Below are 17,708 nucleotides of genomic sequence, written 5' to 3'. Positions count from 1 at the left end.
CTGAAGCAGCCAGTTTCACATGCTTTCCACACAGACATGGGGCCAGTACAGTGGATTATGTTATGACACATCCGACCTTTATCCCCTGCATTCAGGATTTCAAAGTGGGAGCTAGGCCAGTGGGCATAGCAGTAGATCATGCTCTCTTGACATTGTCCGTTAAATTTCAGTATAGTACAACCCAAACATCAGGAGGCAGGTCACATACCCGCTATACATTTACACCAGAGACTGATTTCGTCTATACAAACGAGATCTGGACCGTCTATTGGAAGGCACAGCTGGCACAAATGGTACAGGCCTCTCAGTGGAGGAGTGCATCACTCTACTGAGTGAGCCACTGCATGGGGCTGCATCAGTGGCATACCCACACACTCAACCAGGCAAGAAACGACATTCTGAGAGCATGCCCCAGAATAGTTGGTATGATGAGGAGTGCAGAGAAATGAGAGCCCAGCTTCAGAGGGATCTTCTTTTAGGAGTCGTCACTTACAGACAGTCTCGGATTGCTTTTCGACGCCATGTGCGACGGAAGAAGGCATATTGTAACTTTCTGGTCTCATAGGTCACTTTGGCCTTTTGAAGACGTTAATATAACATTTCATTTCATTTCTCTCTCTCTCTCTCTCTCTCTCTCTCTCTCTCTCTCTCTCTCTCGCATATGATGGTTGTACTCCCCTACTCGTTTATCTCCTAGAGCTCCATCCCGTAGCCTAGGATAGGTCCCAGTCATGACTTGATTCTCAAGCTGACCAGACATGCCGCTATTGAGATGTGCACTTACAAAACTTACATTTTCAGCAGGCACTATTTCAGTTAAACTTAATTAGTTGGAGTACCCAAAACTAAGGATCCCTAGTGCTGAGAAGAAAAGAGCATCTGCGCAAGAGTTCTCCGAAGTGATCACGGTCAGTCAGAGACTGGTATTTTAAGAAGGAAATACAGCAAGGCTTTTCCTCTGTCCGGGGCCTATCAAAGGAGGAACAGACAGCTAGCAAGTGGAAGCTAAATGGATCTCTAAATCAGCATGATTCAGCAGAAAATTGGCCCTATTGACAGCCTCCCAGTCCGGCAGGCCGTAGTGACGGAGATTAGCAGCCCAGGATTCTATGAGTTTTGGCCAGCCATCTCTGATATATCATTGAAGACATCAAGTCGGTCTAGATGAGGCATTAGACCATCACCTATCTGTCTTTGGCGGGACACGGCACTTAGCATCATTTGCTTCTTCCTAGCAATCAGGAGTCATGATGTGAAGCCTCAATGGGTTGACCACCGTCAAAGTTCATAGGCATCGTGAGCCTACATTTGCAACCACATCCATTGCAAAGAGGAGGATTGATCCAGAGCTTCCATCACCAAGAGACCCATTAGAAGCCACAAGAGGAGCCTTTATCATTGAGAAGGTACTTGGTGGTTTGATCTACTTATCAATCTGGCGACCATACTTGAGTTACACGGTGTGCTTGAGAGCCAGTTTATGTAACTGACCATTCCACATCTAGCACTTTAGACAATCTAGTGTTTGTCAAAATCACATTTAAGCTCTATTGTAGGGGGGCCACAATGGCCAGACACATGAGCTCCACCCCATGGGTCCCTGATAAAGGGCCCATAATGCTGGAGCACCTTCTAAAAGCAGCAAGGCTAAAGTCAGCCCTTTATATGCAGCTCAAAAACTCGAAGCAAAAACTGGATGCTTCTTTGGCTTACAAAAGCAAGGTTCTTTTTGGGCTCACAAAAGTAAACCAGAAGCAAAATGCAAGAGAGAAAGTCTACGTCGTAAAGAGAAACTTTACTCAAAGAGAATCAGCTCTAGAGTGAGAGAAACAATTTTCAAAGAGAATTAGCTGATTCTCTTTATTCAAAGACAATCAGCTCTAGAGTGAGAGAAACAGTTTTAAAGAGACAAAGATAGGTTTAAAGGGGGAGAATCAGTAGTTTGTTGAAAGAAAGAAAGAAAAGAGGATACTAACGTCTCTAAAGGCCAATGTGGCCTATGATACCAAACCAGCACAAACAATGAAGGAAATCTCTCATCTGAGATAAACATAACAGTAGCCTAATTGTAAAGGCTGAAATGAGCTACCTATCTAGAAATTACATCCATCGTCCAAACATACAAGGTGTCACTGAAACATGCTCTCTCTATGAAGTGTCTCCCTCATGGGAAGATGTAGGTCTGTGTGACTAAGATGTCAAGGCATCCGCCTCCAATGGCGCTCAATGATAGCTTTGATCTATGTGTGATGTGGGCATGTGAGACTCCTCCTGGATGGAAGTGGTCATCTCGCTCGGGTGAGCGCTACTGCTCTAGCCAAGGTTAACACCTCTCGAAGATGAAGGCCCCAATGATGTTACTCTCTGTCGGAGTCGATGAAGCAGGAGTGGTGTCAGCAGCACTGTCCGTACTTGGTGGTTGTGCAGCTGCTATAGCAAAAGTAACAACCATGCTTTCAGTGGTGAGGTACCCATTACCGGAGCCGGAGGAGGCAGTGATCAACTGTCTCTTTGACCATTTTGCAGCTGCTATAACTAGAGGTAAGTGATGACCATGTTTTTAGCGGTGAGGTCACCATCGCTGGGGCCAGAGGAGGCAGTGATCAATTGCCTCTTTGACATTGCAATGGAAACCCTAACCCTAAAGTCCGTCACAAACATCTTGGGGCAGATGGACATGGTTATGGAGAGGAGAGGCATTATGGTGCTCATAAAGACTCATCAAAGTCCGCAAAGGGACTTATCTCAAGTACAGGGCATCCGGTGAGAGTGAGCGATACACCACAAGATGTCATGGGACGTCAAGAGTAGAGAGATCGGATTATTCTTCGGGAAGGAGTTACAGGACAGCATGAGTATTGTGGGTTGACACATAGGCCGGTTGTATGTGAAGGTTTAACTCATTAATTGTATGTGACCTTTCTCTTGCTCTTCGGAAGATGCTTGTGCAACTATGCAAGGCATGTTGGAAATCCTAATGACACTTCTCTTTTTTAAAATACACTATGTCAGCACTAGAATGTATATTTGATAAACTTGCAGCATGAGGCTTCCTTTTACTCAGTTTCTTCTGTTTGCCTTTTGTAAGGGTGACAGAAAAGAGAAAGATTTTGACATCCGTGCAGCTGCAAATGGCTCATTTTCAGCTGTGGTAAAGTCTTATCACATCAATGTTACACAGAATGTGCTTGAGATTCACCTTCTATGGTCTGGCAAAGGTACTTGCTGTGTTCCAGACACGTGGACTTACGGACCTTTGATCTCAGCTGTACGTGTGATTGCAGGTGATTTCTTTGATGCTATTACATCTCATGTTGTGCTATCTTTGAAGTCATCTGATGGAAGTTTTGTCCTTTTACCACTGGAACAAGCCCAGAATTTGAATTACCAAAATCATCTCCTTCAAAAACTGGAAAGCTTTCTGCAATTTTGGGATCATGCATTCTGGCTACTGCTTTAATGGTTGGCTGTATTATACTTCATGTCATGAGGAGGAGGAGAAGGAAACTGAAAATCAAATCCTTCAATTTGCAGAACGCAGGTATATTGAATTGTGCTACTTTTAACATACTGAAACACCATGTCCAGCATTTTCATGCTTTATTAATGTTGATTGAAGTTGAAGCCTCCATGGGTGCTTGGGAGATTCCTTGTGTCGAAGTTAAACCACAAATTTTCACATTCAATCAAATAAGGATCGCTACAGAGGACTTCCATGAGAAAAACAAGCTTGGTCAAGGAGGTTCTGGAAGTGTTTACAAGGTCCTGGCACTGTTTTCTTCGTCGTTTGGCATTTGAACACCCTTTAGACTGCAAGGTTCCTTGTCAAGGCATGTGCACTACGAGTTTCAGGAGTCAAAGATTAAGAGCATTAATAATTTTTGGGCTTCAATAATTTTGCCTAGACTGCTCGTTTGCACTTTTTACTTTCCCTTGATACCTACCTTTTTTTGGGACAGGGAGCTTTGGCTGATGGCACAATGGTGGCTATCAAACAGCTCTCCTGTAGCGCAGACAAAGACAACCAAGAATTTATAAATGAGGTAGGGACAATATCTGCTGTACAGCATCGCAATCTTGTCAAGCTACTAGGCTGCTGTGTTGAAGGGAATTGTAGAATCCTGGTTTTGGAGCTCCTCGAAAACAACAGCCTTTATCAGGCACTTTTCAGTACGATGTTAACCTCCTTTCATTACTGGATTTGTACCAAAGAAACATGCCCAGGTGCTGAATAAATTGTTGAACAGAGAAGAAGCTGAGTTTGGACTGGACGACCCGATTCATAATCTGTATTCAGATAGCACAAGGACTTACGTATCTGCATGAAGAATCAAGGACACGCATCGTGCATCGGGATATAAAAGCTGGAAACGTTCTTCTTGACCGGAAGCTCAATGCCAAGATTGCCGACTTCGGGCTGGCAAAACTTTTTGGAGATGATAAGATCCATATTACCACCCGTGTTGCAGGAACCATGTATATCATCATCTATAATGGTTTTCTTATGTATGAAGGTTTTTTTCTTCTTTTTGAGTGGCTGTCACTTGTCCTAATTGAGCTTTGAACTTGTGTTGAATCTTGAAGTGGGTATCTAGACCCAGAGTACGCCATACGAGGAAAACTCACAGAGAAAGCAGATGTGTACAGCTTTGGGATTCTTTTACTTGAGATTTTGAGTGGCAGGAGCAACATAAATACCCAACTTCCTGAAGAGCAAATTTTCTTGAGAGAATGGGTGAGTTCTTTACACACAACAAGCTAAACATCCTGTTACCAGCATGTTTGTTAAGACGTTTTCTCTTGACAAGATGGGGAATAGGAGCCATGAAAGTGGTGCATACTCCCATTTTTCTGTCAACTCCAAGGATTGTGCATGTAAACTAAGAGTCGCGTCAGTAATGCATACTGTATCAAGCCAAGGGTGCAATCTGGTTTTGGGCCATCTGTTCATGCAAATTTATGGTTAACTTTATGGGCTGCCATTGGTTGTGTGATGCAGGCATGGCAACTTTATGAGGAGAAGAGGATTGAGAATCTTGCAGATGAGTCCTTGGGAGGCAATTTTGCAATGGAGGAGTTCGCAAGGACTGTGCATGTGGCACTCTTGTGTGCTCAGTCCACCGCGGAAATGAGGCCCAAGATGTCTGAGGCTCTCTCCATGTTGACAGGAAGCCTGGACATCAAGCTCACCATCAATAGGTCTGGGTTCTCAGCTCATCATAATCAACTGTCATTGCAGGGGAGCAACACCACCTTCAGACAAACCACCTTCTAGTAGGGTACATCGAATGATGAATTATTCATATAGGAGCTTCATGTTACGGTTTAGCAGGAGATATTTCTCATGGAGCTTCTGTAACTCATTGCTGATCAAAAGACCTAGTGTACAGCCGAGGTTCGGATCATAGGCCAGCGTGGAAGAAAAGCGCAGGCATATTGAACAGCAATTTCACCACCCAGAGAATGCAGATGTTTGATGCTATGCATGAGGGATGTGCTAAAATTCATCATGCTGATACTTCCTTCCAGAATACAATTGGCTGTTATTTTGTCCCAATGCAAATGATGTGTTCAGTGTACATTATGCTACTTGTATATTATAAACAATCCTCATTGAATTTTGGGACATAGAGATGGTGTACATTATGCTACTTTGTAAACAATCCTCGTTGTATTTTGGGACATAGAGGACGCATGTCAGAGTTTGATTCATCATAAATGCAAATGCCCAGTGTGTGTGTTGAGAGTGTGAATGGCCCAATGTGTATGTTGTGTGGAATGGCCCAATGTGTGCTTCGTATGCTTGTCCATGACAACATAAGAAAAGAGAGTAGTCGCATATAAGCACATTGGGCTGTACGCTCATTTCTCACTGTAAGAAAACTCATCTTTCTTAGTCACATTGGGGAAAGGCGTTAGGATGTAATTAATCATGAATTCTATCGCGCCATTAGCCTGAATTAATTTAGCAAGCCTTATTAGCGTTCAACACGTTATATTTTCATATTTGCTAACGTAATTAAATGTGCACCACCTAAAAAAAAGAGCAAATTGTAGATTCTCTCTCTCTCTCTCTCTCTCTCTCTCTCTCTCTCTCTCTCTCGCGAAGGTGGTCTCTGTAGAAAGCCATCTTCGTGCCCAATTCCTGTGCTGGTTGTATCCATGTCCTCCTTGTGTCTAGCTGGGTCAGGTCTTCGTGGATGAGCTTGGTGATCTCTAACTGTGTAAGAGTGAGAGATGGTGCATCCAATGAGTAATGGAATGGTGGCAGCCTGTCGATGCTGAACCCATGTGCCTGAAACCATGATGTCATCTCCCCATACCAGCATGTTGTATCTCCTTGTATGGCTAATTGTCGAGAGGATTCAAGTGCTATGCGAGCATATCTGTTTCTAGGAAGTTCCCATGTGTGGTTTATGAAGGAGACTGATCTGGTGAGCGCCTCCACCACTAGTGGGGGGGACGCTAGCTCTGCTCGGATAATGGCTCGCGGTATTGATGCCTTGGCTCTAATGAGCCGCGAGATCATAGAGACGAGAGGTTTCTCCATGTTCCCCCAACCATCTGTGCGACCCGGCCTCCCGTGGTGATCTAGTGAAGGTCCCCATATCTCAGCCCCATAGAGCAATGCTGAAGCCACCAAGGTGTCATATAGCCAGAGCTTCGTCCGGGGCTCCTGAAACTGAACCTACGAACACGTCCTTTCCAATCTACCCAATGCTGCGTGGGCTCTAGTAAGTCTGGTATGAGCTGCTCTTCTGAGTGAGAATGCAAGTCCGCTAAAAACCACTCCAAGGTAAGTGTAAGCGTCTGTGTACTCCACAGTCTCCTGGCCTTATGTGACTGTAGGTGTTGACCTCCTGATCCACTGTGGGGTGGTATTAAACACCATAACCTTGGTTTTACCCAGGTTGACAAACAAACCACTTTCGTGGGCAAACGTATGCAAAGCATCCAATTGACGTTGCATTCCCTCTGGGGATTCGGAGATCAACACTATGTCATCAGCATATAACAAAAGTGGAATCCATGTCCCTACCAACTGAGCACCTTTATCTCCATCGGTGTCAATGTAGTCAGAAATCTCGTCCACATACATACCGAAAAGAGTAGGAGAGAGCGGGCAGCCCTGCTTCACCCCAATAGTGGAGTGAACCGGTGTAGAAAGTCCCTCTGGGGTGCATACATGCCCTACTACTGATCTGTACAATGCCATGGTCCACCAAATGAGTTATGTGGGTACTCCCATTTCCTGTAGTCTGCGCATCAGTCTAGCTTTGGGTACTGTGTCGAAAGCTTTGCGGAAGTCCACAAAGCTACAATAGATCCGTCTCCCATGAGATCTGCCTTCCTCGATGATGGCCCTGAGTGTCAGGATATGGTCAAGAGTAGAGAAGCCTCTCCTGAATCCTGCCTGCCCAGTTGCACGTATTCCCTCTCTCTCTACCCATCTACTCAGCTGTTGCTCAAGAATGGATGCATACAACCGTGCCAGTGTGTGCCCAATCATAATAGTGCGATAATTCCTAGGCTCCATGGGGTCTCCTGATTTGAAGATAGGTACGATCGTAGATAGGCTCCAAGTGTCCGGTAGGCCCTCACACATGGCCGGGTTAAACATAACTGCTAGAAGCTCTGCTAGTAGGTCTTTGGCATGCATGAAATGCTCAGCGACTAGGCCGTCATGATCATATGCTCTTCCAGTCTTCATCCTGTCAATAGCTTTCTTCACCATCTCAGCGGTGAAAAAGACACATGTGTGGGCATGGATCGGGGGGGTCAGGGAGGGGCGGCTGTCCAGGTACTGTGTACAAAGATGATGTTGTCCAGGTACTGTGTCTCTCTCTCTCTCTCGCCCGCGCCCTGCTACCCCCTCGCCCTGTCCGCCTGCGCCTACTCGTGCCTGCGCCCTGCTGCCCCCTCGCCCTGCTCGTTGCCCTGCTCGCTGCCCCCCCGCGCCCCCCTCGCACGCCGCTCTGCCCACTTGCAGCCCCGCTCTGCCCACTTGCAGCCCCGCTATGCCCGCCTGCACCTGCCCGCGCGCTGCTGCGCCGTTGTGCCGCCTCCCTCGCACTGCCTCTGCAGGCCCACCCCCCCTCCCCACATGCTACGCGTAGGATGTCCCTCCCCCTTCCTCTATGCGTAGGGTTTCAAACCCCCCGCCCCCCCCCCCCCCCCCCCCCCAAAATGTTTTAACGCGTAGGATGTCCCCACCTTCTTCTACACGTAGGAAGTTTAAAATATTTATTTATTTATTTATTTATTTATTTATTTATTTTTTATTTTTTTTAAAAAAAAAACCCCGCCCCCCCTCCCCCATTCTCTTTGCCATACCTTAACACACACACCCCCCCCCACCCCTTTCATAGTTTAACCCCCCTCTCTCCCGTCTGTAACTATCGACGCCCCTCTCTAGTCGTATCGCCTCACGCTCCCCCACTCGCCGCGCCCGTCGCTAGTGTGGGTGTACACGCATCTTCTCCCTTACGGACGGCTCCCCCACTCGCCCAACTGCCGTGCCCGCTGCTAGTGTGGGTGTACACGTACATCTAACCCCCCCCCCCCTTGCAGACGGCGATCAAGCATGAGGAAGATGAACGATAAAGCCGACCCCCTGGAGAATGCCATTCAAAAATGCAAGGAGGAAATGACGGAGACCATTACGAAGATGAACCGCAATCTCTGGGGTACAATAAACATGCTCGAAGGACGCGTGTTGATCCAAGAGAGCAAGATAAGCACGTTGGAAGACCGAGTGACGACCCAAGAGGAAGAGATCGCGTCACTCAAGAAAGATCTCGCCGAAGCACGATCAAGAAACACACTGGAAGAGGGCGAACTGCAACCCTCAGTAATCGAAGGAATCAACACGATCAAGGAGCAAGTACGGGCCATCCAAGAGGGAGAAGAGCAGCACAAAGAAATGACGACTTCTTGGGTGGATGTTCTTAACAAAACTCAACAGAAGGCGGACGAAGCCGAGAAATGGATCAAGGTGGCCAAGAAAGGGAAAGGCAAGGAGATAACGCCCACGTCCACACCCAGCAACATCATTAAATAGACACTTGAGGAGGAGCAGAGGAGAAGGGTGCGCGCTTTACATGTGAGAATTTGCGGTCTTAAAGACAAAGGCAATGTGGACGAAGAAGTAAAAGAACTCACAGCCTTGATGGGGATTCATGAGCCGACGCACACAAGGACATGGAGAGTGGGCAACATAAAGAAAAATGGAAGCAGTGGAGAAACCTCAAAAGAAAGAGCACTCATCCTCCGTTTTCCCTCCATGGAAGCGAAGAAGTCCTTGTTGAAGAAAAGACCAACTCTTAAAGAGACTGGCATCTTTCTCGGGGATGATCTCACCCTCTCGCAGATCGCTCATATGCAGGAAGTAATGCCGGAGATTAGAGCCAAGATCGCTTTTTATCGAGACGGAAAAGTGGTAATACTAGAGCGACGCTCCACATGACGGTGCGAGACTTATGGGACCACACTCAAAGTAGCTACCTGGAACTGCAATGGATCTATGCGTCTTGATGTGGGAGCTTTTGAGGATAGCTTTACTGGAAGAGACATCATCTTTTACTCTGGGACACACCAGGCCCCTGGGCAATCCATGCCACACATCAGTGGATACAGGTGGGAGACAGCCTACAGACAGGAGACACGCTCAGAGCACAGAGGGCAGGGCTCGGGGGGAGTGGCAGTGTTATTTAGAAAGGATCTGGAGCCACTGATACACATAGCCCGCAGGGACGAGCAAGCTAGGTACATGTGGGTGAGACTAAAAGCAGAGACAGGCAAATACCTCTATCTAGCTATTTGCTACTTTCCCCCGAGTACATCAGTTTATGCATCTCCCGGAGGACAGTCCCCTTTCTCTATTTTGGATGATCACATATGGGAGTTCTCTAGGGATGGTGACATTATCATCCTAGGGGACTTCAATGCTAGGACTGCCCATCACCAGGCAGTGTTTTATGATACTACAGAGGAGATGCTAAGAGAGCTAGATGTAGCAGAGACGGGCCTTTCCAAACTATCACACGATGTGGAATATACTGAGTATGGGCGACACCTGATAGACATGGGCACTGCACATGGATTGGCCATCTTGAACGGCCTACAGAGATTTCCTGCTGCGGGAGGTTTGACATGCTTCCCACACAGACATGGAGCCAGCACTGTGGACTATGTCATGGCACAGCCGAATCTCATCTCTAGTATCCAGGATCTCACAGTTGGGCCCAGACCGGTCGGGGTGGCAGTGGATCATGCTCTGGTGTCGATGACCATCTCCTTCCAGTTCAGTGTAGCACACAGGCCACGAGTAGCAGCCCCCACTCGCTACACATTCACACGGGAGACGGATTCTGTATACATGGACGGAATCTACAGACGCCTATGCACTGAGGACCCGGGGCAACCTCTGGAGGAGCTAACTACTATACTAACACAAACATTACATGAGGCAGCAACAGAAGCATACCCACACACCAAGGCTGAGCAGAGCCGCCGATCAGGGAGCATGCCTCAGAACAGCTGGTACGATGAGGAGTTCCGCCATACTAGAGCCAGACTTCAGAAGGAGGTGTTGTTGGGGGATGTCACTCACAGACAGTCACAGATTGACTTCTGATGCCTGGTGCGGCGGAAGAAGAGGGCCTTTTTGGCTCGACTCGAGAAGGATCTATATCAGCTATTCTTGAGTCAGGACTCGCGTGAGGCGTGGCGGCTTTTTCATGAGCAGTCCCCCCCCCCCCCCCCCCCCCCCCCCCCTTGCTATTTCCTCCGCAGAGACCTGGGGTCAGTACGCATCATCTTTGTACACAGTACCTGGACAGCCGCCCCTCCCCGACCCCCCCGATCCATGCCCACACACATGTGTCTTTTTCACCGCTAAGATGGTGAAGAAAGCTATTGACAGGATGAAGACTGGGAGAGCATATGATCGTGACTGCCTAGTCGTTGAGCATTTCATGCATGCCAAAGACCTACTAGCAGAGCTTCTAGCAGTTATGTTTAACCGTGCCATGTGTCAGGGCCTACCGGACACTTGGAGCCTATCTACGATCGTACCTATCTTCAAATCAGGAAACCCCATGGAGCCTGGGAATTATCGCACTATTATGATTGGCCACACACTTGCACGGTTGTATGCATCCATTCTTGAGCAACAGCTGAGTAGATGGGCAGAGAGGGAGGGAATACGTGCAACTGGGCAGGCAGGATTCAGGAGAGGCTTCTCTACTCTTGACCATATCCTGACACTCAGGGCCATCATCGAGGAAGGCAGATCTCATGGGAGACGGATCTATTGTAGCTTTGTGGACTTCCGCAAAGCTTTCGACACAGTACCCAGAGCTAGACTGATGCGCAGACTACAGGATATGGGAGTACCCACAGAACTCATTTGGGGGACCATGGCATTGTACAGATCAGTAGTAGGGCATGTACGCACCCCGGAGGGACTTTCTACACCGGTTCACTCCATTATTGGGGTGAAGCAGGGCTGCCTGCTCTCTCCTACTCTTTTCGGTATGTATTTGGACGAGATTTCTGACTACATTGACACCGATGGACATGGATTCCACTTTTGGCTCAGTTGGCAGGGACATGGATTCCACTTTTGTTATATGCTGATGACATAGTGTTGATCTCCGAATCCCCAAAGGGAATGCAACGTCAATTGGATGCTTTGCATACGTTTTCCCACGAAAGTGGTTTGTCTGTCAACCTGGGTAAAACCAAGGTTATGGTGTTTAACACCACCCCACAGTGGATCAGGAGTTCAACACCTACATTCACATACGGCCAGGAGACTGTGGAGTACACAGACGCTTACACTTACCTTGGAGTGGTTTTTAGCGGACTTGCATTCTCACTCAGAAGAGCAGCTCATACCAGACTTACTAGAGCCCACACAGCATTGGGTAGATTGGAAAGGATGTGTTCGCAGGTTCAGTTTCAGGATCCCCGGACGAAGCTCTGGCTCTTTGACACCTTGGTGGCTTCAGCATTGCTTTATGGAACCGAGATATGGGGACCTTCACTGGATCACCACGGGAGGCCGGGTCGCACAGACGGTTGGGGGAACATGGAGAAACCTCTCGTCTCTATGATCTCGCGGCTCATTAGAGCCAAGGCATCAGTACCGCGAGCCATTATCCGAGCAGAGCTAGCGCCCCCCCCCCTCCACTAGTGGTGGAGGCGCTCACCAGATCAGTCTCCTTCATAAACCGCACATGGGAACTTCTTAGAAACAGATATGCTCGCATAGCACTTGAATCCTCTCGACAATTAGCCATACAAGGAGATACAACATGCTGGTATGGGGAGATGACATCATGGTTTCAGGCACATGGGTTCGGCATCGACAGGCTGCCACCACCATTCCATTACTCATTGGATGCACCATCTCTCACTCTTACACAGTCAGGGATCACCAAGCTCATCCGCCAAGACGTGACCCAGCTAGACACCAGGAGGACATGGATACAACCAGCACAAGAATTGGGCACGAAGATGGCTTTCTACAGAGACCACCTTCTCCAGCTTACGGAAGATGGTTTTGTGACGAGACCCAAATACTTGGATACCCACTTGTCTCATGGGAAACGATGTACTATTGGTCAGTTACGCACATCCTCTCACCAGTTGCGGATTGAAACTAGGAGATACAGTGGAGTACCAGCAGAAGACAGGACATGCCCCTTGTGTAACATGGAACCTGAGACAGAGCTACACTATACATGCCGCTGCCCCGTCTACTATGAGATACGAGGCCGATTCCACTGCTTGTTCAGAGAGGGTTTTGGACCACTCTCAAGAGTCATGGGATACGAAGATCAGAGATGTCTGGGTTTGTTCTTGCTCAAGCTGCGCAAACACAGAGATAGCCTGATGAATGGAGAGGCTAGCCAGTCTCAAAGACGGATCACAGACTTTTTCAGAGTAGACACGGGACAGCCGCAAGAGCCACTCCCACAGCAGAGCTCCCCCTCGAGAGCTCCCCCTCGTCTCACACCAAAGGCACACTGATTGACCGAGCGATTGAATTGGGGAAATCCAGGCGCCCGCCGACTGCGAAGAACTACACAGCATCGACGGAAGCTACGACAGAAAATTCGGAGCACGCTGGCCAGGCATGCACGACGCCCGATCAGACTACTAACCATGGAGGAAATTGATGAGATTCGCCAACGACCGATGATAGATCTCTTGTGATTCAGCTATCCCAACAAGCCGCCCATTTTTTGCTTAGTTTGTTGCTTGGCTCACATCGACCAACTTAGGACCCCATAGTATATATCTTTGTTTTGTATTGTTCTTAGGTTATTTTGTTACTCTGACTTTGTATCAGATCCACCACTTTGTAACTTTCGGGTCTCATAGGTCATTATGGTCTTTTGAAGACGTTAATATAACATTTCATTTCATTTCATTTCTCTCTCTCTCGGCACCCACTCTCCCTCTCCTGATTCTAGAAGCTGTCTCGGTTGAGGACGTGTGCCCCCTCTCACTCTGATTGTGAGCGCCCCTCGTGCCCCCTCTCTCTCTCGTATTGTGGGCGTCCCTCTCTCTGTGAGTGCTGCGATGCTCTCCCTTGTCTCGCGAGGAACTTACCAACGCTTCATTAGTTTGCAAGAGCAATGTCGCCACAACTTTATCCCACTTGGTTTTTCCCCACTGGCATATGGGGCGAAAGGGCACTTTATCTCTTAGTGTTCATTATAAGTTAATACTATCGATCTAATACAGAAAGGTAAACTACAAAGTTCTAGTGCTCAAGCTGTGAGTCTTCTCCTTTGCATTGTCTCCCTACTCTGTGTTGTCGGTTTCCTTCTATTTCATGTTTCATCATCTTCAACCATTGGTATCAAAGCAGTTCTAAAGCCTCTCCTATATATGCATGTGCAATTGCAATTTACAAGCAATACTTTTTGGGAAACTTGTTTGTGAATGCATCCTTAGTATATTAAGAGTATTCTTTTAAGGTACTCTGGGCTTTACCCCTCTTTCAAAGCCATTCGTGCCCTCAGAATTCTATTCTAAGCATCATAGCTAGAAATACATTGTGGAGGCATGTAGATAAAGAGGGTGTATTTTTCTAGAGACTTGCTTTAGGTAAACAAATTTCTGGAGAAATAGCTTATCTAAGCTTTATCTTGAGATTTTGTTCAAACTTTTGCGTGGACTTGTTCAAACTTTTGTGTGAAGTTGCGAATATAAGAGATTCTCTTGCTCTTTTATATGCATTTACAATATGGCTCTAATCTATATCTGTAGCTCTAACGGCTCTACGTTACAAAAACACTTTAATTTGTTCCAAGAGTCCAAAGGGCTCAATCTTCCAAGGTAAAGACTTAAGGCGAGTGTGTTTGTGGATCATAGACATGGTTGATTATGGCAGGGGTGGTTACGCAAGAAGAGGTTGGGTCGACAAGTGCCATAGGCCCTTCATGCACGACACCGGCGACAGCTCAAACTACTTACACCTTTGGCCAACAACTTGACAAGAACGCCTGGCCATGTCATGGGAATGCCTCTATGGCACAGCCGCTTGTGACAGAGGCGCGCGCGCACACACACACACACAGATTCAGACTCAACTTTGGGCCCAGTAAGAAATGCCAACTCAACATAGAGAGAGGTACTCCTGGAAAATACAAAAGTAATTTTTTGGATTTTTATTTTCTCATAATATATACGTAAAAGTTTGCTCGATCACTTAAATGCATGCTTGTACAAAATGCTTTTGAGAGCCCAGCTTAAGTGTGCACAAAAATCCATGTCCATGAATCATAATGAGTGATGTGATGTGCGATGAGAGAAACCACAAATGCTAGAATGTGGATTGTCGATGGTGTTATGGACTCGAGAGATAAAATGGCTCGATATTAACACATAGAAATGCTACCGGTTTTTTTTGGTATGTGGATTATTATCTTTGTCTAACAACTTTGTAAATATGTATTTATGCTTTTGTATATTATCTTTGGAAAAATTGGAGCAATTAATTGTAAGAAATAGAAGAAGAGTATTTTGGGAACTTTTCAAACTACAAGGGTCTCAAAAATTTTAGGGGTATTTGGGTAATTTTTCCAATTTTTTTATTACGGCTCAATTTAACCTTTGTTTCTACTATTGACAATATTCCACTAACAATTTCGTCCTTTTTTGTAGGTCTTTTAACGATGATTTTTTTCTCAAAACAAGTGCTTTGTAGGTTTTCTAGTTATAGAACATGTTGGTTTTGTTTAACTTTTTTTTATGCAAGCAAGTTTTGAATTAGGTGCAGTCATCGACCATGGTTGACAAAATCTTTTTCACATGGTTTCTTTCGAGGACAACTATCCAATGTGGGCTTACATGATGCAAGAATTTTTCTTTGCAAAGGATGTTTTGAATGTGTACGGTCATGATGTCTGACCAAGTTTTGTGGATAATGGTGCAGGTTATAGTAGTTATGTTGCTATATTTGTTTTATCTATTACTAAGTAGACACCTTGGGATGTGCATCACCTCTTTATTATCATCTTAAGTCAATTACATGATACTTCAGATTACCAATCCATAGTCACAGACCCCCCTCATAGAGGAAAGCTATCATACATTATAGAATATAAGTTTTGAGTATCAACGTATATAATGTGTCACCATTTCTAGCAATGTGACAACATTACTATATCATCCAATCAAAAACTCAACCCTAACATACCATCTACAACTAGAAGCATTAAGATCAAACCAAACTAGTCAATAGATCATCATCTATAACTTACAACATAACAAGTAGTCCATACATATCAATTGCAATTAATCAATAGCTAAAAAATTACAACATGACCAGACAACCAATTAGTAGCACACCATGTGTAATCTTGCGGCTTAAATATAAACCAATCCAAATTAATTGATTAATAGTCCATCATGTATGATTTGCACCTTACTTCTTCTTACATAATTGATCCCTTTGCAAGAGCAAAGCCCTAACTTTTTGAAACAAAGAGACTCAAATTAGCTTGCATAGAGTCAAAGATGTTTGAAAAGTAAAAAAACAATGATGGTAATGAATTAAGAGTTTTTGAAATTACTTCATCAATGTTAAGCAACTGCTCTCAAAGATCCTTGACCTTCCTACGATGCTCAATCGAATTTTCACCTTCATCCATCTGAATTTTGTTAAGTTGTTTCTTTAAAGAGTCTATTCTAGCATCATTCTTTGCCTCGAACATAATCTGCAAATATTCCAAGCACGTCAAAAAATCTTGCAAGATCTAATATTTGGTGAGATTAACCAATTTATGATCAAACAAGTCACTGCCAAGGCTTGAGCATCTTTAATAGCCCATCTCTTCCTACTTTGAAGTAAGTCCTACGAGTCTTGAACCAACAACTACACCACATCCTTCACCATGAACATGTGCAATAGGTGCAACATCACCTAGATGAACTTCATCTCCAGATACACATTCCCACAACCCTTTAACAACCAAAACATTTTTTGCCATAAAAGACTACAGAGAATAATTGGTACCATCCAATTTATCTTCGCTCACCAACATCTCCTTTCCTGTAAGTTGAGCCAGTAGGGCACCCATTTCTAATGAAGAGCTCAATAAAACCTTAGAAAATAGACCATTATTTCCTTTCCCATGAGGGGTCTCTTGGGACTTTATTCACTAGCATTTGCGTGTGTTAATATCGAGCCATTTTATCTCTTGAGTCCATAACACCATCGAGAATCCACATTCTGACATGTTGAATAGAGTGCTTTGTATAGAAATTTATAGAAGATTATCGCTTTTTTCATGTTTTCTGTTATCGCAAGGGGTAGATTGGGGATTTTGAAAATTTTCAAGGGTATATTGGGAATTTTAATTCAAACTTGAGGGGTATTTTAGGAATATTTCGAATTACACAGATATTTTGGGAATTTCCACAATTTAGAGGGGTATTTTGGTAATTTTCCCTTTAAAAAATTGATATATGGAGCTCTACAAGCATGCCCAAAGGTTATGTTCCCCTATGAATGCTCTCCAAAAATCACCTCAATCATGCTCTTAAATCCTCCTTATTTGCTAATTATTGTACATCACCCTGGAATAGACACTCTAAACCTAGATTTTCCTCTTTGGGACAACAATGAAGCCACTTCATCAGAGTGAATTTCAAGCGATTTTTTTCCCCTCCACCAAGTTGCCACCAATTTCCAGCTCTTCCCACCCCCTGCCACTTGACCTTCCCTATACCAACCCCACCATCCCCCCCGGGAATGCCCCCCCCCCCCACACACACACACACAAAACCCCCATCCCATCTCAATGTCTTGCTCTATCCCACATGCATTAGAATCATAGTAGTTATCTACTACCTCATACGTAGTTCTTTGTTTCCGTTAGAAACACTCACACACGTCAAGAGAGTTATGGAGTGTGGTTCTTTTAGAGCACACACGCTGACCCTCTCTCTCTCTCTCTCTCTCTCTCTCTCAACCTTCTCTTTTGAAAAACAATTTTTTTTATTCTAAGTACAAGTAGACCTCTTGGAAGCCTATCACCCAAAGGAGTTGATAAAATCCAATGCATAGAAGCTATAGTACATATATATGAGGAATATAAGATCCATCATGGTGGTGATGGTTGGGGGGGGGGGAGGGGGTCATGTAAGATTTCATTGATCCATACTTGAGGAAAACCGAAGTGCAA

At 45.5% G+C, this 17,708-nt stretch overlaps 1 protein-coding gene across 1 annotated transcript in view; it reads left to right on the top strand.

Annotated features, from left to right (window-relative positions):
- The window catches only part of LOC147453064 (putative LRR receptor-like serine/threonine-protein kinase At1g56140), a 120,908-nt gene extending 115,159 nt beyond the window's left edge, over nucleotides 1–5,749 (top strand). The window contains exons 7-13 of the mRNA XM_086518568.1: nucleotides 3,089–3,284; nucleotides 3,377–3,541; nucleotides 3,620–3,762; nucleotides 3,960–4,170; nucleotides 4,248–4,476; nucleotides 4,585–4,735; nucleotides 5,000–5,749. Coding sequence (XP_086374694.1) covers nucleotides 3,089–3,284; nucleotides 3,377–3,541; nucleotides 3,620–3,762; nucleotides 3,960–4,170; nucleotides 4,248–4,476; nucleotides 4,585–4,735; nucleotides 5,000–5,275 — 1,371 coding nt within the window. The 3' untranslated portion in view covers nucleotides 5,276–5,749. The remainder of the gene's footprint in view (nucleotides 1–3,088; nucleotides 3,285–3,376; nucleotides 3,542–3,619; nucleotides 3,763–3,959; nucleotides 4,171–4,247; nucleotides 4,477–4,584; nucleotides 4,736–4,999) is intronic.
- The last annotated feature ends 11,959 nt before the right edge of the window (nucleotides 5,750–17,708 follow it).

Source organism: Adiantum capillus-veneris, chromosome 8, assembly GCF_014529385.1.
Source record: "Adiantum capillus-veneris isolate H3 chromosome 8, ASM1452938v2, whole genome shotgun sequence".
NCBI lineage: Eukaryota > Viridiplantae > Streptophyta > Polypodiopsida > Polypodiales > Pteridaceae > Adiantum > Adiantum capillus-veneris.
Note: the sequence above shows the minus strand (reverse complement) of the source record. Positions and strands in the feature narration are given on the sequence as shown.